This window comes from Plasmopara halstedii (assembly GCF_900000015.1).
Source record: "Plasmopara halstedii genome assembly, contig: Scaffold_2935, whole genome shotgun sequence".
NCBI lineage: Eukaryota > Oomycota > Peronosporomycetes > Peronosporales > Peronosporaceae > Plasmopara > Plasmopara halstedii.
The window spans coordinates 93127-118064 of record NW_020189840.1 but is presented as its reverse complement, the minus strand read 5'-3'; the positions used below and the strand labels follow the sequence as shown (position 1 = coordinate 118064).

At 41.3% G+C, this 24938-nt stretch overlaps 8 protein-coding genes across 8 annotated transcripts in view; 7 read left to right on the top strand and 1 right to left on the bottom strand.

The window, feature by feature from the left end:
* Window positions 1-812: 812 nt before the first annotated feature.
* On the bottom strand, window positions 813-1952 carry PHALS_06102 (serine protease family; the record flags this gene model as incomplete). Its single annotated transcript, XM_024719331.1, has 1 exon — window positions 813-1952. One exon carries the CDS (start codon window positions 1950-1952, stop codon window positions 813-815), a length of 1140 nt encoding a protein of 379 aa, XP_024584641.1.
* Window positions 1953-2967: 1015 nt separating this feature from the next.
* On the top strand, window positions 2968-3888 carry PHALS_06101 (uncharacterized protein; the record flags this gene model as incomplete). Its single annotated transcript, XM_024719330.1, has 1 exon — window positions 2968-3888. One exon carries the CDS (start codon window positions 2968-2970, stop codon window positions 3886-3888), a length of 921 nt encoding a protein of 306 aa, XP_024584640.1.
* A 10718-nt stretch (window positions 3889-14606) lies between these two features.
* On the top strand, window positions 14607-16373 carry PHALS_06100 (lamin-l-like; the record flags this gene model as incomplete). Its single annotated transcript, XM_024719329.1, has 4 exons — window positions 14607-14666; window positions 14744-14904; window positions 14985-16284; window positions 16359-16373. 4 exons carry the CDS (start codon window positions 14607-14609, stop codon window positions 16371-16373), a joined length of 1536 nt encoding a protein of 511 aa, XP_024584639.1.
* A 209-nt stretch (window positions 16374-16582) lies between these two features.
* Window positions 16583-18370, top strand: PHALS_06099 (uncharacterized protein; the record flags this gene model as incomplete). The annotated part of the gene is made up of 1 exon (XM_024719328.1): window positions 16583-18370. One exon carries the CDS (start codon window positions 16583-16585, stop codon window positions 18368-18370), a length of 1788 nt encoding a protein of 595 aa, XP_024584638.1.
* Window positions 18371-18423: 53 nt separating this feature from the next.
* PHALS_06098 (uncharacterized protein) lies at window positions 18424-19941 on the top strand (the record flags this gene model as incomplete). Its single annotated transcript, XM_024719327.1, has 2 exons — window positions 18424-19635; window positions 19732-19941. 2 exons carry the CDS (start codon window positions 18424-18426, stop codon window positions 19939-19941), a joined length of 1422 nt encoding a protein of 473 aa, XP_024584637.1.
* Window positions 19942-20155: 214 nt separating this feature from the next.
* On the top strand, window positions 20156-23143 carry PHALS_06097 (uncharacterized protein; the record flags this gene model as incomplete). The annotated part of the gene is made up of 3 exons (XM_024719326.1): window positions 20156-22167; window positions 22236-23061; window positions 23129-23143. 3 exons carry the CDS (start codon window positions 20156-20158, stop codon window positions 23141-23143), a joined length of 2853 nt encoding a protein of 950 aa, XP_024584636.1.
* A 240-nt stretch (window positions 23144-23383) lies between these two features.
* PHALS_06096 (uncharacterized protein) lies at window positions 23384-23830 on the top strand (the record flags this gene model as incomplete). Its single annotated transcript, XM_024719325.1, has 1 exon — window positions 23384-23830. The coding sequence occupies one exon, from the start codon at window positions 23384-23386 to the stop codon at window positions 23828-23830; it is 447 nt and encodes a 148-aa protein (XP_024584635.1).
* A 174-nt stretch (window positions 23831-24004) lies between these two features.
* Window positions 24005-24938, top strand: part of PHALS_06095 (branched-chain amino acid aminotransferase) — a gene marked incomplete at both ends in the record, with an annotated part of 1251 nt that continues 317 nt past the window's right edge. The window contains one exon of the mRNA XM_024719324.1: window positions 24005-24938. This exon is cut by the window's right edge and continues 317 nt beyond it. Coding sequence (XP_024584634.1) covers window positions 24005-24938 — 934 coding nt within the window.

Here is a 24938-nt window from a genome sequence, read left to right as displayed (position 1 = left end):
AAATGTCGTCAAAGTATGTCTGTGCATACGCCCTGTGGGGCCTAAACAACTGCGTCACAAGACGATTTAATGTTGCTGGTGCATTTGACAGCCTTTGGGGCATCACCAGCCACTCCCAGAGCATACCGCTCGGAGTGCTTACCGCTGTCAGCTGAATGTCACTCGCTCTTATGAGCAATTGGTAGTATCCATCTACTAAATCGAGTGCACTGTATTTTGTAGACACCACCATATTGTTATGAAGAACATCCTTTCCAAGAATTGGCGTTTATACCGGAATGGTGGCAACGTTCCTGTTACCAGGGTACGTGTAACCCCGTTACTCTTCTCCTAAAAATCCAGTTCTATCCAGATTCGTCGTCAAATTGACGATAAGTGCTACCAGATGCGACGAGATTGTGATCGACCTCGCACAGAGGAAGCTTTGACGCTACGAATGTGCGTGAACAAACGCACAGAGAATGTATATACTGGGCACCACCCCGACCATATAATCAATTCTAAAAAATATCAAACCTTTGCTTTGCATAATTTATCGACCAAAGATTTTTTTTCAAAGGCTTACAATTTATACAGTTTTTAAAAGTCGGATACAAAAGTATTGTACGAAAAAGAACAAAGTTTACATCACAATAAAGCAAAAGAACGGAATTTCAAGATTGGATACAAGCTAGCTAAAACCTTACGAATACAGCTTTCACTAGCACAGCAACGAATTTTGCTTCAGAGTTTCACGCATCAATCAAAACTATCGGCCAGTGTAGTATGATCCTACTACCATTCATTTCTGTAGTCTGACTTTCAACGGGATCCTATGCAGATTGCGAGCTGCTCACCTGCGTCTCGGTATCAAGCACAGCTGCGGTTGTCTCAACAACTTCCAGCTTTGATTCCTTTTTAGCTTCAGACACCTCGACCTTCACTTCGCTTACCGTACTGGCCACCTTGTCACCCACTAGTACATCTTCAACTTGAGAAACTTCTTCGTTTGTCTCGTTCATAGCAACCTTGTCACTACCATTACCTTCTGGATATGGAAATCTTGACGTAAGCCAAGTGTCAAGATGAGTAAACACTGCGTCACGTTCTGGATCGTCGAACAGTGAATGGAAATAGTCATCGAAGATCTTGAACTCTTTATCACTGGTTGCTAATCGTTTGAAAAACATTTGTGCAAGTTCTAAGCTAGTCACCTTGTCGTTCGAGCCCATCATCATCAAAATTGGCAATTTACACAACAGACTTTCTTTATCCATAACACGCTGGTCCGCCTCTAATGCTTTCATGGCTTTAAGAGTCTCTGCACCCATTCTCGCTGTCACTGGCTCCGTCACTGTGAGCGGATCTGCTCTAAAATCAATCAAATATTCCGGATCTCGACACAAAAAATCAGCATTCACTCCAGGCACAATTCGCGCCTTTGGTACTAATTTGCTCAATGGTCTTGCAAACATTGCTTGAACTCGTAATATTGCCGTCATCTCAACGAGTAACGCTGGAGCTACAAGTACAACGCCGCTAAAATCATGTTTACCACTTAAAATAGTGTGAAGACCCACTAATGTGCCGTAGGACATTCCTGACATAATCATTTTGGGTTCACTATCAGACACAAGTGCCAATTTTGGGTATAATTCCGTCTTGGCCATTTGAATAAATTCATTCGTGTCGTCTACGAAATAACGAAACTTGGCACTGTGTGCTCGAAGACCGTGGCGATCAGAGTCACTAGCTCCATGGCTTACGAGATCGTAAGCTAAAACTCCAAATCCAGCATTACACAGACGCTCGTAGAGATGATAGTAGCGGCGACTGTGGTCACCAATGCCATGCAGATAAAGCACAACGGCACGAAGAGGTGCATCTGCCGGTGGAAAAAGCGCAAGATACGATAAATTCTGACCACGAGAGTTTTTAAATTTACCGTCGAGTTGGCGTAAGTGTGGCGGCATATTTTGTGCACGTAGAGCAGAATAGACGCTCATCCTGGTCGTCATAAACGTCACTGAAGGAAGGAAGTACTGAAATGTTTTATTAGAAAAATGGCCAAAACTAATTAACTCTGACCATCACTCTTGTTTTGTTATGTTTTTAAAGTCACTTAGCAACTTATAGTAATTAAGTTGACAACGACTCATTAGAATTATATAAGATCAAATCTGATTGATTTTAATTCTTTCACTGCTTAAAAGTTACCTTCACGAGAACAATGGATGTTAAGCTGACAAAATTCAGCTCAAGACCTTGAAACTGTGTGTTTGCCGCCTTTCCCTCATAGATGCACTACGTAACGGCCTTGTGACCTTTTGACTGTGTATATGTGGAACTTACATATCTCTTTATTACTGCATTATGCTGTTTCTTTGTTCAGAAGATTACATAAAAGGAATCAAGCACGTAAAAGTAATCAGCGCTAGATTTAGACTCTAGTAGTAAGTTTTGAATCTCCAAATTACTTAAAATGATTCATAATATATTGGCCCTTGATGATTGTTGATATCTTTAAAATCTATTTGATATTCCATATAACGCCAACGGAGATTTCTTTCCAGCAAGCATAACTCTATGATTCATCTGATAAAGTACATACAGCCTCACGCGACAGGCGCGATCCACGCACGAACACACACATCATATGGATGTTATAGCAAAGCACTTTTTTACAATCGACGGTCACTTCTTGGTTGATATGCTTTCAATTCTATTAAAATCGTAAAACGAAAGGCGACATCCTTGTAGTCGAACCGCATATTGACTGAAGAGACGCAATGAGGCGATGATTGAAAAATTGTCAGACGTGGCAACGATATGAAACAACTTTCTGTACTTTGACAAAAAACGACGAACGCGAGTTAACGCTCCATTCTCTTCGCGTAAATTGCCTCCTCCTATCTGCATGTCAGTTGCGAATCCACACATTCGATCATAAATTGAGACCTTTCAATACCACTAATCGTACAATAAACGATGGGTTGCACACATTCCACTACTGCAAAAGACCCAACTGAGTTAAAGCCTGCTGAGACCACGTCAGCAATTGCTGGTACAGACACCTTTGCCGAGGAGACGCCGGTTGTTGAGGCTACTATTAAGAAAGAAGGTATTGAAGAGAAGTCTGTGAAGATCGAAACCGCCGTGGAGAAGGAGCGTGTTGAATCCGTTGCAGAAGTACTTAAAGAAGAAGAGCCTGTAGTGAAAGGATCTGTTATTGAAGAGGAGCCCAAGATCGAGGAGCCCAAGGTCGAGGAGCCCAAGGTCGAGGAGCCCAAGGTCGAGGAGTCAAAGGTCGAGGAGCCAAAGGTTCAAGTTTCCTCTGTTGTGATTGCTAATGAAATCGAGGAGCAGAAAGACAACGATTCTGTCGCACCCACGCCTATCGTTACTTGTGCTGACAACAGTGCCGAAGAGACGGTGGTGACCGAAGTGACACTTAAAAGTACCATCGAAAATGAGATTATCGAACACGTTGCAGATGCAACCGAGGGCAAAGAGGCTGTTCAGATAAGGACTTCTAATGAGGAGGAGGCCAAGGTCAACAATGTTCCTGGCATGACAGCTGATAAGGGTGAAGGGGAGCTCACGGTAACGATAGCTAATGCGATCGAGGATGAAAAGCCCGTCGACGAAGATTCCGCTGTCGTAAACGCTGACGGAGATAAGGAGTCAAGTGAAGACGAGCCTCAAATCGATGATCTCAAGAAAGAAGAGCTTGAGATCGAGAAATTCGAAGGCAAAGTTGTCAAAGATGAGAAGCTTAGTACAAAAGAAGGAGATGCTGAGCAGCTTAAGAATGACGAACGTGCTGAGAAAAAGGATCTTGAGGCTGATGAAACTGTCAAACATGAGGCCCACGTCGAAGATCTGAACAGTGGAGCGATGACTGGGTAAGTTACAAGCGTTACGATGACTCAGGCAGAAAACTCTGTCAATTTTTCGAAAATGAAGGTTACACATGATATTATGTAAAAAACGATAGAATAAATTGAATAAAAATCTCTGCTTCCCAACCATTCAGTAAAATTATTAAAATACAAAATTTGATACATTTCGTTTTCCAGAAGATTATTCTATTGTTAGTGAGTAATCTTGACCGACAGCTTTTCACTGTTGCTCAACTCAACACGTAAGGCAGAATAGACGCTTCTCTTTCAAACTTCATCCTCGGCTCCTGTGCCTTGTAATTTGCTGTGCCACATCGTGTAAACACGACCATATGAAATAGTATTGAGTCCTGAGTTTGCGCTGCATATTCGACGGTGTTATGTTCAGAATTTGATTACACGACGAATGGTAAGATAATATACAATTGGGTTAACGTACTTCTTGCGCAGAAGAAAATTTCAATCCAAGTTTAGACATTAGCAACGCACGAGGCTTTCACCGAGAAATGAAGCCTCTTGATTTTAAAAGTGACATATATTAAAATTTGAGCGCAATTATGTTTTCTTATAAAAGTTTTACTCTCATATATAACTATGTTTTCTGATAGATTTGAATGATGTGAAGCTAGGAGCCCATGGACCTCTCTGTGACGGAGTTTACATGCGCTACTACTTTGGCACCTCTGAGCTGCGCACAATTGCAGCATAAAAATTGATACAAATACTATAGCCGCTTTGACAATTGACACTGCAATAGCATAGACCTAACAAAGGTTTTCGAATTATGTCCAAGATATGATTCGCGTGAGATAATTGATGTAAATGTAAGAAAGTTAGACGGTGTGACCATGTTATAATTGCTCAAAATATCTAATGACCAGGGAAATAAGTTTGGGTAGAAAACACAGCGATACTTGTGTCTCAAGCATCGAACAGCAAAACGTAAAATAGGCAATGTGTCGTTAACAATATAGTCTAAAAACAATCTACATGACAAGACTTGAGTTTCGATCATTATAGTGATTTATCAACAGATCATTACTTTATATTTTTTACCACCTCTTTCGGTGGTGGTAGCGCTTTTACCTTTGCCAACACAGGATCTTTTGGTTTTGCCGCCGAAGCTGCGAGCTTAATGAAGTCAGCGGGGCTTTTCAGTTTGAATTTTATATTGTTGGAGCGTTCCTCATTGTGCTGAACACGACCGTCAGCTCCACGGTGAAATCGTTCAAAATCTTGGTTTTACCATTCGAAAACTCGACGTTCTTGGTCACATCTTGAACCTCATGGGCACTGAACATTGCAGTGCTGCTCCCGAAAAACGATGCAGTCGTAGCCGCCATGAGCATAAAAGCAGAGCGCATGTTAGTCAGTCTTGAGAACGATGATGGAGTGATGTCTGCGGATACACTTGTGCTTTTCTGAGCAAATGGCCAAGTGCTTTGCTTACCGCAAGGGAACTTATCATAGACCAAGACAAACGATATTTTTATGTATCTGTAGCAGCTGAGCTCGATATTCAACTGTGAAGAAGAGACAGCATTTTCATACAGTTGAATCACAATTGTGATCCTGCTCATGGCTTTTAAATTACGCAATTCCCGCTAAATAGTGAAGCTGTAGCTGCAAGTATGTCTCGATGACTGTACGTAGTAAAGAAGTATTGTGGAACAAAACATTGGGCTTGAAAGGTTTTGCTGGTTTGAAAGGTAATAAATAATGTTATGTAGCATTTATAATGTCGAATACGTAAAGCGCAGGCATTCTTATGCCTTGATGACGAGTACATGTATCTTCCGCTATCATTTACATATGCGGAGAATAGGAAATGTGACTTTTACAAGTAACATCATTAAACTTAACGCTATGAAAGAATTACTCGCATTTCTACTTTCAACTTGTAATGACGAAATCTTTGGAGTTCTTCAATCTAAGTTGAAGCTGTCAAGTATAAATATCCGGTTTCTGGATCATGGTAATATCAGGTCTAGAAAGTCTTTCGGGGTCATGATTTTTCCCGCCGACTTCGGAGCAAATACCTCAACCGGGTGCTCAGAGGTCGACAAAAAGCGCTGCTCCAGTCATATTGTAGTTGTGTCGCGAGTTCATGTATTCGAGAACTCTTTCTACATGTTATTCTGCCAGAATAATGCTCTGATTCTGGTGACTCTAATTAAACGTTTAGAATTTTGTAAGTTTATAAATGATGTATGAAAAGACGCAACTTATGAAATTAGTTATGGCATTTAAACTATCTGCTAATACTGAGTTGTACAAATAAACAAATATATTTTTGCGGTGCGTAATTCGCTAATTTTCTAATCTACCGGTGGTATAAACTATAAATCAGTAGCCGCATATATAATGGGCTTTTTTGTTCACGCACTTGAGTCATGTTTATCACTAGATTCTGCTATCGATATACCCCAGCTTAAGTCATGCCGATAGGATATCATGCCTCGCTTTTCCACAAATTAAAGCCGTATCGTAGATATCTTAGACAAACCACCTATTCATCGACCTTCTCCCTGGCATTTACTCGGACTAATATGACGTCATTTCCGGAATTTTATATCCGGAAACGTATGAGGCGGCAAATTCCCTTTCATACCTCTCAGGATCAGAACGGGATTTGAGCGCAAATTACCTTTCTGGACCAAACGATATCAGATTTCTTATAAATGAGGGTAACGGATCTGCCGAACACAGACCAATCTTTTAAACCACCCAATCCGAAAAAGTCGGGATAATTCAAACTTCTTGTGTCTTAGAGTGACCAATTAACAAGTGAAGCATAAATGCAGAATAACTTTATATAGTTGACAAGGGGTGGTACTTCTACATGGGCTTGCTATCCATACGCTCAAACATAAAGGAGCTCGACGATGGGTTGATCGAGGCTAGTACAGTAGATGATTTTATCTTAAGAACCGCATCAAGACTTTTCACACCTTGCAAAATCGGTTTCACCCCTCAGTATGCCATCAGGGAATATACTTCTATGCACAGCGACTACAATCCATCATGGACCCAAACACGCGGTCTCCACATCGTAGCTGAAATTCTAGCAATTGCATTTGTTAAATAGACCCCATATAGATTGTGATGGGCGATGACCAAGTCCATGAAATTGAGCTCGGATCCGGCAACCGTCGTCGGATGTACACTGCATTAATCAGGATTTCGAACTCAATGTGCTTCACTTTCTCGTCGCGTTGATGTTTGTGTATAAGATGTCCTTGAAACGCCTGTGACGGCTGATGACGCCAGTCTGGACACAAGGCGTGAGACCAATAGGGACAACGTAGAGAGCAATGCTAAGTGTATGATTCATTGCTTTCACATCCTTGAAAGTGTGAGCTCGCATGAAATCTCCAATCACTTTTAAAGCGCTAGCGATGTTGACGAGAGAAAGGTAAGCATTCAGATAGGGCATCAAAAATGGCATGTAGATCCATCCATTTCTCTTGTTACGACATCCGCCTTTATGAGATATGCCTTGTCGTTGCATTTTCATCTCAACTTTGACGAGAGTTACAGTAGAGTAGCTGTCACACCATAATGCGCATCAACGCAAACCTTGTAGAGCGAACCTCAACGTGCCGATCGCCAACGGCATTCACAGTCTTTATCTGGGTATCCTTTAATTGTACATCCGTTTCATCCATAAAGACTGGCTGGGAAGCGGTAAATGCTTTTCCAGAAAGCTCATTTATGGGCTGCTCAATTCATGAAGTTGTCGTTTGTGAAGTGTGTGAGGTTAGATTGCGGCGGAGGGGTAGATTGTAGCGCTTTATGAAATTACCAACCCAATGATTGTACACGGCAGATGGTTCACACAAGTGTTGTCGTCGGCATGAGAATAAGGAACTTCGGGTCCCATGTCAGCGATTGATCGGGTAGCTTTTTTTAATTTTTCGAAAAACAAGTCATCTGACGCGATCGGCAAGGATTCTTGTCCTCCTCCACTCACACGACATAGTTGCGAACCAGTCGCTATCATGGCGCCCGATCCTGCCTCCCCTTTCTGACGTCTGTGCCATCAATGGAGGACCAAGAGGTCAAACGTAAATTTTTGCACGATTAGTTATACAGTTTGAGTGAGTGTTGACCCATCCAATTTATTCTTGTTTGAGCTACATCGAGATGGCGTTGCGGTGCTCTATCGAGATCACAAGTCTCGGATGGTAGATTGCTTGTGATGTTATGGCCAGGGGAGCACAGTTATCGTATTTTTGATATCAACGGACTGCGCTCTACGAAATCCGTTAAATTACTCGAGATTCCGGATCCAAATGTGTATTTGAAATGGCCTAACATATGAAATAGCAGTGCTCTAGCAAAAGAACAAAAGCTGTAAATCACCAAGCTCTCACGCCATTGAGGCCAAGTTCAAGTCACACATTGATTATATTGCCGCCGTGTACAGAATTGATAGTGCAACAGGGTTGCCGTTTCTTAAGCTTCGACTTAAGCACCACGCGTAAGCAAACGCATAAAATATGTGTTGTACGCTCTTACTGAGAGCAGGAATAAAAGTAACGACCGTGATCAGGTGTTTAGTAAGTTTGCTATATTAAGAAAGCATGTATTTAGAATTGATGCTACTTAGGCTAATGCTAAATATATAAGTTTACTACCTCACATTCCGACGTGTAGCTAGCACCGATCCTGTGGTGCAGTAGTATGCTGTTCACTTCAGAGGTCCAGATTTCAATACCCGGGCCGGGTAGAGCGGGGTTAAAGTGTAATGAATAAAACCCTACAGCACGTGCTGGACATGGCTTACACGACTCCAAAAAAAACGGCGACGTTTTTAAATTAATGTGACTTGCAGCTAGCAGCCTATGTGCCCACAAATTTCTCATTCGCGGAATTTATTATCTTCATATATACCACTTCTTAACTGCTAAACATATTTACAATCCACCAAAGTGCAATATGAATTTCGTACAGCTGTACAGAATTGTATGTAATACAGTTGTAATAGGTGTATAAATACACATGACCGCAGCGCTCACCTCGTTATAACCTCCATCATCAAATGTGAACCATACTGAAGTTTACACTTCTTTTGTCGTTCTGAGACACTACGCATAATTGTCCGCCTCTAGAGCAATCCCTAAGCCTGCAGGTTGACTTCATTCTCAGCGCTTTACCCTTTTCGCCTCTCAGAGCAAGCGTGTACCGAAAGTTATCTCCCTTTCACCAAGACAAATGCCTGAATCATCCAATAAAAATCGTGGTACTCGTGACCAACGCGCTGGAAAGCAACTTTCGGCGATTGTGTCGAGTAGTGACTCTACGAGTACTTCTGACCTGACTCGACGACACAAAGTCTAGCCTTTTCTCCAGGAAGAGGGTTGACTGCGCTCACTCTCCTCGCTGCACAAGACTCATACTTCATGCCCTATATCAGTGAGACATGGTGCGACATCCCGCCGTGGAACCTATGAGCTCGTCGCTATCGAGTTAGACCTGGCTAAACGATCGCGGATTGCTCTCTTGCAAGACCAAGAGCTACTATGATTCTCGCCCACATCATTACACCAGAATTTCGTGCTCGCCGCGCTGAGGTAGGGCATGATACGCCAACGCGTGCGGGTCTTTGCTCAAATTACGAGCAAAACGAGCGCGAAAGAGCGCATTGTGAGCGCTTTCCTTACCCACAAAAAGTCACACCACAGATTTACCGCCTGCGCTTAAGCCAGAAGCAGCGGGAAACATTTGTACTCTCCCTGGAGAATGCACTTTTGATACTCGAAGCTGGCCGGAGCGCCGACAAGTATTAAGCTCAGTACGCACACTGATGGGGAATAACAGTCGTCTCACTAATCTGTGGCCTTTTAAGCCAGGTTTAGCAAAACGGTCGTCCGTCTAGAGCGTTGACTCATGCTTGACTTTGCGAAGTACAAGGTTCGACGCGAACTTCGAGATTACAGCCCAGCACCTCCAGTTTCCAACATTTATAACTTCGGTCATCTCCATAATTTAATTTCTAAGTTCCAAATACAGATGTAACAACTATCGACTAAGGAGCTTAGTCACAACAGGAACGGTCCCTACTTATAAGAAGAAAGTGATGGCGACTCTGCTTCAATTCCAAGGGCGATTAAGATCGTGATTGCGCCAGGTCGTAAGTGACCACGAAACCAGGGTAATCTTGCCGAAGTCGACCCTCAACCTCATACGAGTTTCCGACTGAGGGTATCCTTTCCGCACCACCAGGTATCGGTAACAGCCCTAATGTATGAGTCGGTCCGCGAAACGCTCCACATGGAAGTTGCCATCCCTTGGTCATCGAGAGTTGCCAGCAAAGGTCAACATTCCCGCTAATAGTCCTCGCGGGTAATCTTGGTCGTGGCGGCGCGTCAGCTGTCTCTGAAATCGCGACTACGATTAAACCTGATATGGGTTCGATCGATCGCTGAAAAGCGCCATCCCGTCGGTACTAAACTGGAAATTCATTAAGTACTTGCTCGGCTGAATATATTGAATTTTAAGAAGATGATTGTGTTTACAATATAACAAAACCAGACTAAATTATATTTCGTGGCTTAAAAGCCCCCTGCGTTTCTTAACCGCGTCGATGTTTCAATGCAGAGATCTGCTCAACTACAGACATGGTAGAGACGCCGCCTCTCCTCAAAAAGAGCTCTTCACATTTGATTGGCTCATAAGTGAAAAGTGGGTTGTGGATCGGCTTCAAAAAACCTACTTGAACACAGGATGCGTTAAGTGCATAACTCAGTCACTTGATAAATACAACCGTAAACGGCGCAACGTAGTGTGGTTGCAACTTCGTCGTATATACCACAGACATTGCATGTGTGGACAAGTTGATCTTATCTAATAGAATATTTGGTACACAACGTATTCGTGTGTACTCCACCTACCTTGGGCAACGGCATTCCACTTATATACATCCTGGCTCTCAGCAATAGCGTCGATCCAGGATGTGCATGACGCTTAATCCCATCGAGATAGAATTGCTGATTTTGTTACGAGCAGTAGCCGAACTGATCTTAGCAAGTCCACTTGACCAACAACCCCCTACTGAGACCAGAGCTACTTTGTAGCGGTGCAAAAACACCTAGGGCTTTACCCAAGTATTTAAACAATATTAGGTTCAGCCTGTTTATGCATGTACTGGATTATTGAGCGCAATTACAAGGGGCGGGAATAACTCACTTCGGTACTGCGATCGCTCAACGCAATTGCTTCGGTTGATATATCGATAAACATGTTCGCCTGACTATTTGCGTGTGTATGATACTTGACTGACATATCCAATCTGGCGCCTAGCAACATGACCATTGTTCGCCAAAACTATGCTGTGGAGCGCGGACCCCTATTCAATACAATGGCCCATCTTGGTTTAATAGTTTATACATATACATCCTAGCAGCAACCTGATCTTTCAGAGTTTTGCTGGCATAAGCGAGAAAATCTGTCTCGCTAAGACAGTTTTCAAAATCATATCGCCGGTTATTTGGTTTGAAAGACGAAAATGAAAGTCCGTACTGCTAGACTACCGACACTGCGGTAGCTGACAGATTGGCCAAAAGCACCGCCGCATGTGGCGAGGATTTTTTCCCATTAACAGGTTTACATGCAAGCGCACAAAGGTGCTATCCCCACTTATATATATATCAGACAACCTGTATATATTGCTCACCAAGCGTTTTGTGTTTTCTCTCCACCAAAAGATATCAGTGTACTTTAAGTCCATCATGAAGCATCACTACACTTTGAGCATCATGTGGCTCACATCAATATAAAAGCAAGCCTTTGGATAAGACATAGAGGCACAGGCGTAGAACTGCGCTCCACGAAAGCAGCATCTGAGCTCTCAAACTCCACACCTTTTTAAGCTTCCAGCAACGTAACACATGTTACGTCTGATCCGCACGCTGTACGCATCGCCTCATGATTTGGTGACATTACCATCGTAAATAGTGAAAAATCGAGGTCGAAGAGGCGCAAAAGCGCATACCCAACCACACTGAGTCGCCTGGCTTACACCGTACTTCAAAGCCATACTCGACAAAGAGGGGTTAGCACTTTTGCCACCGTCTGCAAGCGATAAGGTGGCAACGTCGCTATGCGCAATGACGCATGATTTGTACAGATCACAAACGGCTTCAAGACAAGCTGGTCCACTCTGAACCTGCCGAGGGCATACTTTATTGCAAGGAATGCCTTGTAAGAAACAAGAAACTTTTTCTCTGCTGTTCTAAGTTGGCGAAACTTAATGCTATCGAAGTTCATTTCATCAGCTTGCACCCTATCGCGAAGGCTAAAGCGTCACAACCGACATAGAATGTCCGATCTGGATAAGGGCCAGAATTGAGGCCTGTTCCACAGCCTTGGATACCGCCTCTTTTGCCGCGCCCAACATAATTTGACATATATTCAGGAAGAAATATTAATGAGGGTTGGTGCCATGTCGGGGTTCGTGCCGTATTTTTGCAAGTAGTTGGTCAGACCAAACCACTTTCTGAAGTTCTTTTGGGGTAGAGGCACTGGCAAATCAACCAAGGCCTTTGCCTTTTGGGTTCTGTGCTCGCAGACCATGCGTCCCAGTAAGACACTCAGAGCTAGAATATACATCGACGCCAAAGAAAGACATGTGTACACTGGTAAAACTGCTAATTTAAGCGCATGAACTTGAACATTATGCAAGTGTTTAGATGTATCCAACTCACCAAGCACTATAAGGCTTTGGAACAATCTAACGCCGAGATGGGTATATGCAAAGCCACCATATGTTTGAGCAGCTGCTGCGCAAGGCGAAACGTTGATGCTGCATTTGGCAGTCCTTGTAGTATAGCCCACAAATTCTAGCGCATCCCGCAAGAATCTTACACCGTAGTGAGAGAGAGACTGCTACCTTTAAACGGCTATTGATAAAAATTATTGGCCAGGTCAAGGGCACAGAACAAAGTACACTTGACTTTGCTATTCTGCAGCCTTTTTTTTTCAAAAATCGGCGTATGCGCCGGAATTGTGGCTGCATTTCGCTTATTATAGAACGGCATAATATGCCATAGCCTTTCAGAAAACGAATATCGGCTCTGAGTGAAAAGAAAACTCGTTTTCACTAGATTCACTTCATTCATCGCATGGCAGAAGTTTAAATGACACCACGTTGCTCTTTTGGTGAGGACCCATTGCCGTATTTGAATCAAGTCATTTGTACGGCGTACACCACTTCCAGGAGCAGCACGCGTGATGGATTTCTTACCCACACGTCGTGATATTCATTTAGCAGATGATTGAAAACCCAACAAACCTTGCGGGTTGCTGTCCCATTTATAGCTCTCGATACTCTATCAGAGTCTTCAATGGCAGATCCAGCCATGAGAAATTAGCAGTTCATCTCCTACCCCGTTCCATGCGTACCATCTTTTTTTTTAACTTCACCGTCATGCAATTCCTTGCACATGGACGCGAGGGATAATTCCTCCAGCTATTGATATTCATTCACGTGCTCTGGAACGGGAACCGCAATAATCTCTATCCACCGGTCTTGATCAGAGAACGTCAGATCACACTCGTTGTCTTACACCCCTTCTGGAAATAGGGACATACAGCCATTCTTTTCCACCGCACCCTGAGATCGCAGCTCACTGTAGCTGTTGCCTTTCGAGCTCCGCTTGAGGCACCTAAGAATACCACCAAACAATCCCCGGAAGTGCGCGCACACCAAGAGCACTTCTGCTTCTTGGCAGAATTGGGTTCATAAATTATCAAAGCTCCATCAGGATATAAGTACGTAGCACCTATAAATTTACCTTTCGTACTTCGAACGGCCTCGCGGTAAAAAAGTAGTATCCTGAATTCATGCGACAACCTTAGTAGAGTCTAGATTATCTTGGAAGGTCTCGGTGCGAGCCGCACCCACTCGGAAGCCTTTCACGAATAATTTATGTACGGCGATGAACTTTCTCAGCTGTTGGGCAGATATTATTTCTTCTAGCTTCCGATCATTCACGGTACGCCTGGAACAGGCTCATGTAACCCGTGCATTATCAATCAACCTTCTTGTATTGATGCAGATTATTTTGTGGCGGCTATTGTGTACAACGTTGTTTCACCCCCACAAGTGTATCTGACCAAAGATGTTAAGGTTATGATAAGTATACTATTAAGCAATGCGTTGCGTCTTCTTTCCAAGCATTATAAAAATTGACCGCAGCACATTGCACTTGGTTTTGCAGTTACTCTAGAGATCGGTCGGAAGTAAAGATAACTGTTTATGCGACTTTGCTGTAAGACCCAACATTTTACATATGTTAGCTGCTGCTCGTTTAGGTAGCACTTGAATGTGATACTATCGCCTCTTCCGAACAACACAAAGGGGGAGAATAAGGGTTCCCAATTCACACAAGTACTGTGTTTGACTTTTACACAACAATACGATCTAAAGCTACATCCCCACTATAAAATTTTTCTGTTGCCTCAACAAAAGCTCTACTCCAAAGAGCTGCCACGGTGAGATAGGTTCGAGCTGGGTTTCAGATATATACCGGATATTGTATGACAAGTCATCTCTTATACTTGGGTTTATACTTATAATAGAGGACAATAAGCCATTTATGTATTAAACTTCAATAAAGTTATGTTTACCACATCATTTACAGCCATAAACCATCAGTTTAAAAGTCCTTTTTGGCGGCACCATCACTCTTGCGTTTGTCCGCAATCTCTCTGCAATCCACGATGCCGACCGAGCTGTCTCCGATCAAGTCGAAGCGAATGGAAGAGAAAGCCTCGCTACAGGTACTTTAATATGCACACGAATTGATTTAGTTTGACAAGAGTAACTCATAATCATGCGGTATTGTCTTTTATGACAGCAATTAAATTCCCGCCTCGAAATGTATGTTTTAGGTGTCAATGAACTTGAAGGAGCGAAACATGCAGCCGAAAAAGAGTTAGAGACGATAAAGCAACGCATGCAACAGGATCTTGAGAGCGTGCGACTTCGATTGACGAAAGAACTTGAAGAGACTCGCAAGTACAGACATTGTTCTTTTTGTGGAAACTTTTCTCTTTTTATTTGATACACTCATTATGACTTGAACAATACTTACGCAGAAAATTGGATGATGAGATGGACCAAAATGCTAGACTGCAGACACTTGAGCAAGAACAATACAAGGAGTTAGTAAAGCTCCGAGCACAGCAGACAGAGCTAGGAAATGCCAAAGTGTTGGCAGAGACGCTACGTGTACAGTTGGAAAAGGAAAAAGCCGATGCGACATCAGCTAAGGAGACGCTCTCAGAACAGACGACACAGCTTAACGTAGCAAGTCGTCGCGTGAAGGAATTAGAACGTGAGTTGCGTGGCCTCTTGGCATTATTAAATGATGCAAAGCAAGAATTGGAAGAATTACGTAAGAAAAGTACTGATTTTGACCTGACGCGAGATGCTGAATTATCAAAGCTGCGACGGGAGTGGGCAGCGAAACATTTAGAGGCTCAGGCACAATGGAAAAAGGATACAGAGGACCGTCTGCAGTCTATGGAAATGGAAGTTCGAAGTCATTTTGAAAGTGTTTCGAGTAGTTTACAGAATCAATTGGACGATGTACAGACCGAATTGGACAGTACAAAAAAGGAATTAGATCGAACAGCAACTGACTATGAGGAGAGTTTGAAGGCTCGTCAGGCACTTACGGAAAAGGTGGCACAACTGGAGCGAGAGTACCGAGAAGTACGAAGTAAAGCGACACGAGATCGCAAAGCGTACGAAGAAACATTAGAGCGTTTTCGATCTTCTAAAGTGGCTAAAGAACGCGAGTTCAATGAGCTTATGGACGTCAAAATTGCTTTGGATGCAGAGATTATGAAGTATCGACGTATTTTGGACCGGGAAGAAAGTCGAGTGGCCGCTTCAACGCCAAATACAAAAGGGCGAAAGCGGAAAAATGAGAGTACAAATGACGTGACGATGAAACGAACAAAACGCACGAGTATTGAGACGGAACCGCTTTCGTCAGCAGTGCATATTGCGTCACTAGATTTGGAAAAAGATCGGATTGTACTGAAAAATACAAGTCACGAACCAATAGCGTTGGGTGGCTGGGTCGTGCGAGGCCAAATGGACCAGACTTTTCGATTTCCAGCGACGTATGTGATGCGACCCCACTCAACGCTTACTGTTCATTCGAGCAAACGAAATAAAAATGCAAAGCATGAACGCAAAAAAGGCGAAGATTCGTTTTTGGCTAACAAATTTTCGCTGAATCCGAAAGGTGACTTTGTCGTCCTGCTGACGTCTGAGGATATTCCAGTAAGTTTTAAAAGTGAAGGTTTACCCGAGGAGGAAGTTCGTGCTATCGAAGATGACCTACGCGCAGATTTTCTGGATGATGAAGCTCCTCCCTTTGGAAACGTGCGTACATTTCTTTAAATTTCAAAGCTATTGATGAACTAATGCTCATGTTTTGATCTTGTTGGTAATTCCAGTGTGGTATGATGTAAAGCAGAATACAAACGACATGGCTCAAAGATTCAAGTTCTCACTTTGAGGCCATTTTTGAAGACTCCACTTTGTCGTAATGAATAACAATAATTTTCTTTAATGTTGAATAATCACAAACTAAAAACCAAATAGTACATTTATAATATATTAAGTTTTGAATTTAGACCGTTTCAATATCTGTATGATTAAAATTTGATCTCGTTTCAAAATGGAGACCCTGCCGCTATTAGATGAGGCTATCACGTACTTACAAGCGGAGATCGCTGCGCTTCGAGCCGGAGAAAAAGATTCGATCCTACCATCACTTGCTGTAGCTGTAGCAGCTGGTGAAGCTCCACTTCCTGAGCCTCAATTTACACCTCTTTTAGCACGATGGACCCCAAGAGCTTCATCTTTTTCCACGGAACTTGCGGCACTTGTGGACCAGTTTGAGGCCGCAAAGCGACGTGAGATGGAAAATGAGATTAAAAGAGAGAAAAGTGACGCGAATTTGCCTGTACACTCGGCACTGCAGCGAGTTAGGGGACAAAGAACGAGGCCTAGAACGAGACCAAGGAGAAGGTTTGAAGATCCAGATACAGGAGATGCTTCACCATCTGCTAGTGATGGAACGCCCACTGCTTCACCTCGAGAAGATGTGGGTGTAAACATTGAAAAGAATATGAAAGTAGAAGAGAATGAAGAAGAAAAGAAAATCGAGAAAGAAGTTGATGATCAGATGATGGAGGAAAAGAAAGAAGAGAAGGAAGAAAAGATTGAAGAGATTAAGTCGAAGGAAGTTAAAGTAAATGAGACAAAGAATGTGGGAACAGAGAAGTTTGATGTTCAAGAACAATGTGAGAATATGAAAAGAGATAAAGAAGCTCAAGCGAAGATGAACGAGGATGACAAGATGAAGACTGAAGGAAGTGGAAGAGAAGAGGAAAAGAACGAGAAGCAGGTTGTCAAAGCGAAGAATCCGGAGAAAGAGGAAGCGGAGGCTGCATTGGCGAGCTTAAAGTCACTTCGAAAAAGTATGTTGCTAGATGTATTGTCAAAGATTGTATCTGTGGCGAAAAGTAAAGGTGTGGATCCCGCCATCTTTACAAAGGATGGAATAGAAATTTCTCCAAATGAGAAGAAAGTTGATTTAAAGACAATTCAAGAACGAGTGGCGAGTGGTATTGTATGTGAGTGGGCACAATTTGCAGAGCAGGTAAATCTCTTCTGTCAACATGTTGTGACAAATGCAGAGCAACGAGAACAAGCAGAAGCAAGACGTAAAGGTGTCGAGTTATTACACTTTGCTCGAACTCTTACTGAGACATTGCGCAAAGCTAGTGTAAAGAAAGAAATGATATTGTTGCAGAAGATTCAAGATGCAGAAGAAGCAGCCGCTGCTCGAGAGAAGGCATGTATCAATGATTCAGAGAAATTCAAGTACAAGAATGACAAAGAAGATGAACATGTTGAAGAACAGAAGTTCAAACCGACAAATGGAGATGATTTAAACATGACAGTAAAGAATGAAGATACTCGGCCGTCGCTACTTACACCAACACGTGCACTTCGGCAAATTCGACAGCGTCCAAGTCTTCCATGTGATTCAATTGAGCACTCTCCATCTCCTCTAACAAAAAAACGAATTCGTGATACTTCCATCTCTGCAGCTTCAGCAAGTGAAGATGCAAGTGGTTCAGAAAGTCATGACGCCTCGACATCTGACGCTGACGTCAAATCTCGTGGACGTGTCAAATCTTCAAAAACATCTGCAAAGCGCACCCCAACACGTCGACGACGACTTTCAATACCAGCAACAAGAACAAGTTCACGACAACAAAAGCGACGAGCTGCAGCAGCTGCAGCGGCTGCTGTTGATAGTGGAGATGAAGGAGGTAGTGGAGGTGAAGTTCTAATGTCACTTGATGAAAAAGAAGAAGGTGAAGGTGAAAATGACGATAAGAAAAAAAAAGTCAAGTCAAAAGTGAAGAAAAAAGTGAGTCGGAACAAACGGTAGTACAAAATTTTAAACATGGTTACATTTCATCGTACATTTTTACTTTTATAATCATGGCGAGTAATCGACGTCGTGTTGTCTTACACTTTGATCTAAATCGTACGATCCTTATGTCAGATGCTGCGGGTGGTCGTACGATGGAGGATACAGTCAATTATCTTTTATCCGAGTGTACGTGGGGGTACATCAATCCCAAGTGTCCGTCCGAGTGGATCTGCGTCTCAACTGCTGCTTCAATTGACCCGCCCAAGATAACATCTCGTGTACCCCATCTTGTAACCTATAAACAATTTGTTGATGATGCTTATCCGTACGAAACTGTACGGACAGCCACAACTTGTACCCTCGACCAAATCAAGACTACAAACAAGGTTATCAAGTCACAACGTACTGCGTTACAATCGGCTTTCATTGGTGGAAAAGATACCCCAGGGTATCCTGTGCAACATTCCTTTACAGAGGTCATGCAACATCTTTATTTTCCACATGAGAAACAACAAAATCTGGCAAAACAGCTGGCAGCAAATATGCCATTATCGAGTTTGCAACAAGCATGGAGTGAAGGTCGATTTTATTTATTGCCATCCTTCCTACACTTTCTGTCATATTTAAATTCGCCTCATGTGACCAAGTTGGAAATTGATGTGAAACTTGTGTTTCGAACGTTTGGTAAGGATCTGAAAGACGTTGCTCAAGAACTTGAGCTTTTAATTGCAGGACAACACCCAATGATGTGTCCAGCATTACCAGATCGATTTCGTCTTGATGTGACACGTTTATCTCATTCTATCGGTGCTTTTTATCGTCATAGTTTTGATGCCAATGGAACGACATTAGCTGTTGGTACATTAACGAAACAACCATTTTTGTCGAAAGATTCCAACACGACGTTGGTGTTTGACACTGATATCAATGATAATGTTAAGATCGTACGTGGTTTTCAATCAATTCAAGAAACCTTAGAGAAAATGATGCAAGAATCGAATGTACTTGCACTTCGTGATGATTATGAATGGTGGAGTACTCATGCTGAAGATGCACAATATGGAAAACTTTTGTTAGTGAATGAAAAAGAACCTCGTGATATTGTGGTGTTTTTTGATGATCATATTGAAGCACATGACGCACATATTGTCGATGTACGTGATCTTGAATCAGGTGAACCGGTGGATTTTGTCAAAAGTCGTGGGAAATATTTACAGCGAGTGGAACCTTTAGCAGCAATTTTGGATCCAAATTATTTCATTACATTGTTTGAAAAACACGTTCTAAAAGAATAAATTTGGGATTATTCTTGTTGAAAAAGTTATTGAATATAATGTTTTTAAACCAATCATACACAAGAGAAAATAACTTTTCAGAATTTGAGAATGGATAGTCGAAGTGCGAAACGCAAACGTACGGACACGTCGCGAGTCATAACATCGGAACGTACGCTCGAGGATGTTGAGCTTGAACTTCTTCATGCACTTGAAGAGGAGATTAAAAAAGAAGAGAAGACGAAGAACTCGAACAAGATCCAATCTTTCCCTCTCGAAGATGAAAATTATGACGAATCAGATGATGAATAGATTTTCAGGTTGCAAAACACAAAAATATTAGAGTTGAAATCTATTGTTAAGTTGGAAATTTAAGTTTTTTCTTTGATTCCTTTTGAAACCTTTTCAATCTCTTGCTTCTCCTTCCTATTTCTGCCATCGGTTGCTTTCGTTCCTTTATATAGCGTAAGAAAAAAACGAATTGAAAAGTTGTTTCTAAAATCAGATTCACAAACTCAAAACATCGATGAGCTTAGAAGGAAACACTTTATATAAAGAAAAAGCACGTGTGCGTGTTCGTAATGATGATGGTGAGTATGAAAATGCTACAATTGTACGACAACATCGTAATGGCGACTTGACGGTGAAATTTAATGAGACGGGAAAGATTGCGAGAAAAGTTCGAAAAGATCGCGTCCAGACTGCTGAAGATGATGAAGATTGTAAACGAGATGATCAGAGCGAGAACGAAAGTTTAGACTTTGAAATTGAAACATTAATTAAGTTTCGTGATGAAAAAGGAGATTGGATTGATGGTCGAATTCATAAAGTTCGAAGCAATGGAAAGTTTGACGTTAGAGGTGAAGGTGAAGCGAATGATGTGATGAAAAATGTAGCACGTCGAGATCTTCGAAAACGCAGTTTAAAGCAGAAAGATATTCGTGATAATGTTGAACGTCATGATGAAGATAGTGATGAAGAGAAGCGAATGGTTAAGAAACGAAAGGCACGAAAGAAACGCGAGATGGTTACAAGTGAAGATGAAAGTGACGATAGTAGTGATCGACAAAGACGTTTTCAAACACATCGTGGAATGCGAACTCTTTTTCGCGTGAATCAACTTGTAGAGTTTGAAGATAAAAGTGGACGCATTCGTCGAGGATGGATTCAAGTTGTTAATCGAGATGATCGTACGTGTGATATTATCCATGAAAATGATCGTGAAAAGATTTCGAAACGAATTCCTTTTGACGTGATTCAAGCCACTTCAGCTTACAATCGTTTCTTTGGTGGAAGAAATCGAAATATGATACCGATTCAAGTGAACACGCACGTTTATTACCGTACAAAAGATGGTTTTGAACGTAAAGGAATTGTTTTAAATATTTCTCAAAGCAGTGGAAAACCAGTATATGATGTCGAAGATTTACTGGATGGAACGATGATTAAAAGTCTTGATAATGGACGTTTGCGAGTAGTTCCATGGCTTGATTATTCACTTCCTTCTTTCAATAATTTTCCAAAACTTCCAAATTTTTCTTTCTTTTCGACTCCAATTCTTCGTCGAGGAATGAACGTTCGTTTTCGTACTAAACGAAATGAATGGCAAGATGGAATGATTCGAAAAGTTCAAGCCAATGGTTGTTGTCTAATTGATTTTTATGGACGAAATGGAGAAAAACAACGTGAAGAAGTGAAAAATGTTGATATTGATACACGAATGTTTCGAATGCCATTTTATGGTATGTTTGACAATGTGTTGAATCATTTGACGTTACCAACACTTCAATTGAATTCTGGAATGTTGAAAATTGGAAATGCCGTCGAAGTTTCAAATGGTGTCAAGACATTTCTTGGAACAATTTTAAGTCTAAATGAAATGGATCAAACGTATACAATTCAATACGAAGATGGTCGAAAAGAAAAAAGTGTTTCAAAGGATCGTGTTCGAGTATCTTTACGTCGTTTACAAATTGGAACGGAAGTTGAAATGATTGTGGAAGGTCCTTGTAAGGAAATTTCAACTTTAGATGGTGAAGTTGCTTGGATTCATCATGATGAAAAAGTTGCTGTACGAATAAATGGAGGACATAATGATGTCTTTGCACAAGTTTGTACGCATGCTTTGATGGTAGATGGAAAACCAGCATTTACTGCGCCATTAAGTAGTACGTGGTTAGAACTCTATGGTTATTATTGTAATTTTGGTATTGAAATGGGAATTTATGGTTGGTTTTTTTGGGGGTTACTTCGAGAATTTGATGATATGGTGAATGTATACCAAGAGACAAGTTCGGAGTTTTTAGAAAATATACAACATATGACAGTAATTTATAATTCTAGTCATGTTGAATGGGAAAAGTGTTGGATGCATAATAGCACGTCTACAGACATGTTTCTCTTGATTCCAAGTGTAATTATGGCAACAGATCGTGTGTGGTTATTACTTTTATTAATTACAAAAGTAATTGCATCAGTAGTATGTGTGTACTTGGTTTTATCGTGTATTCGTTCAAAAGTATCGGCATTACAAGATGAGTACGTTTATTTATGTAATTTACAATTCTAGACATGATGTTACTAAAACTTACAATGTAATATTTCAGGTTTATTGACTTAAAAGAATATCAACAAGAACGTGTGTTACGACGTCATTTAGCTACTGCTATGGGGTACACTTTGGTGGTTACATATTTGACACTTGTTGATTATGCTTCATTTCTAAATCGATTCGATCGCTATTGTCTTTTAACTGACACACACTTGAGTTTCGATGAACTTGCTTTTCGTATCGATCCCTTTGCACTTCATATTGAGTACATTTCTCCTGTTCAGAGGTTACTCAATCTTGGTGCGATGACAACATTTAATCTTTTTCGAGGTGTAACCTTTTACGTGTTACTTTTTGCGTTCCCAACAAGTGGTACAAATTTCTTACGACGTCTTGTGTTTTTGGTCCCATCAATTTTACTTACGACGGTACTATGTGCCATTGGATTAGCTGCTGTTCACATATTTTACTACGTTCAAAAGAATGACATGATGAAAAATGATAGGCTTGATATGACCCGCAGTACAGATCTTGCAGTGTCTTTATTGGGTCTTTCTCTTTGGTTTATTTATTCAGGGTATAATTTGATAGCTGCAGCTGGCAGATTTTCAGAAATTCGTTTAGAACGACACCGAACATCACGAAATGTAATTTCAGATGAAGTTCTAAATCTAGCAGAACGTGGTGAATTTGGTCTTCAAGCTCAACGTGAAGCTTTAGTGACTAAAGTGGAGCAACGACAAGATGAACTTGGTATTTGGAAGTTGACTATCTTACGTATACATCGTCATCGTCTTGTTCATATTTTAGCAGCCGTGATTGCAATATATATTGATGTAACTTTGCGTCATGAGATCAAGAAGGAAGATGAGAGTTCGGTGGTACAAAATGCTTTAGCTTTTCATCTTGCATTATCTATTACGTGGCTTTTGATATCTTTAATAACAGGAGTATGCGCGTTAACAGTAAGACAACAAATGCCAGAATTATTGGCGTATATTTTAGATGTATAGCATTTGATACAATAAAAATTTTTAATATTGCATCCTATCACTTTGTTATGATGACAAAGCTTACTTTACAAAAGCTAAATATAACCACATCTAATTTCTAATTTCTTGATTAAGCATTTGGACAAAACATTTGATCTAATTAACTTTTGAAGCGTCAGTCACGACTCCTCGTGATTTCTTCACAATTGTAATGGGAGGCGCTGCATCTGTCGAGCATACGCGTTACGATGAAAACAAATTTCTTCAATCGATGGCTATTTTAGAGTCGATTGGAGATGATGCGGAGAAATTTTCAAAACTTAAAGCTATTTGGACGGACAATGTATCGGTTGTTAGTGCTAGAAACAATGAGATGGAGGAATCTACGAATCAAGAGGATAAAGTTGACAATAAGGAAAGAGAAGACGATGTGATTAATGATCACCACAGTGAAGAAGAAAGCCATCAGGTTTTGAATGAGGACACAAATGTTCAACAAGTTCAAGAAGTTCATACGTTTACGGAAATGGAAAGTAGTCACACAAAGGAATTGAAAGTTACTCCACGAATTCCATCTACGACAATATGTATAACCACATTACCTTCCATGAATGTTTCGAATGAGCTACAGAACGAGAACGATCAAAAGGAGATTTAACATTACAAACAGACCAGTTTTTAGACTCAATAAAAAAACTAGTTTTATTCTGAATTTAGAACATTCTTAATTCTGTCCATACAATAATGTCATATTGCGTATCAGTTCGCAATTTCCAATCTTGTACGCACGCCCACAATAATGCTCGCACGCAGCGCTCAATCTCTACGCCGCATGTCATCTCCATATTCCGCTGCTTTCTCCACGAATACAGACATTACGTTTGCTAATCTACAAATTCAACGCACGACAAATCCTAAGGTGAAATTGCCGAAGGAGGAACTTAAATTTGGTAAGACATTTACTGATCACATGCTTGAGGTCGATTGGGAAATGGGGAAAGGATGGGGTGATCCTGTCATTCGTCCATATGGTCCTTTTGCTATGGATCCAGCTTGTGCTGTATTACATTATGCACTTGAGTGTTTTGAAGGCATGAAAGCTTATGTAGACACACAAGGTCACATTCGTCTCTTTCGTCCAGAGATGAATATGAAGCGTCTGAATAACTCGATGAAACGACTTTTATTACCAGAATTTGATGGTGATGAATTGATCAAGTGTTTAAACGAACTTTTGCGTCTTGATAAGGATTGGATTCCTCAAGGAGAAGGATATTCGCTTTATATTCGTCCAACGGGGATCAGTACACAAGCTTCTATTGGTGTTGGAGCTAGTGAAAAAGCTAAACTCTTTATTATTCTTTCACCTGTGGGTCCATACTATCCAGAAGGATTTAATCCAGTGAAATTGGTTGCAAATGATCGGTATATTCGTGCGTGGCCTGGTGGTACAGGTGGATTTAAAGTTGGTGCGAATTACGCTCCTGGAATTTTACCTCAATATGATGCTCATGAACGTGGTTATTCTCAAAATTTATGGATTTTTGGACCTGATCATGACATTACCGAAGTTGGAACGATGAATTTGTTTATTCATTGGATTAATGACAATGGAGAGAAAGAACTTATTACTCCACCATTAAGTCGAGGGGATATTTTACCTGGAATTACGCGGGATTCGATCTTGCATGTTACACGCAATTGGAATGAATTTAAAGTGACGGAAGGAAATGTTACGATGAAACAAGTACAAAAAGCGAGTCGAG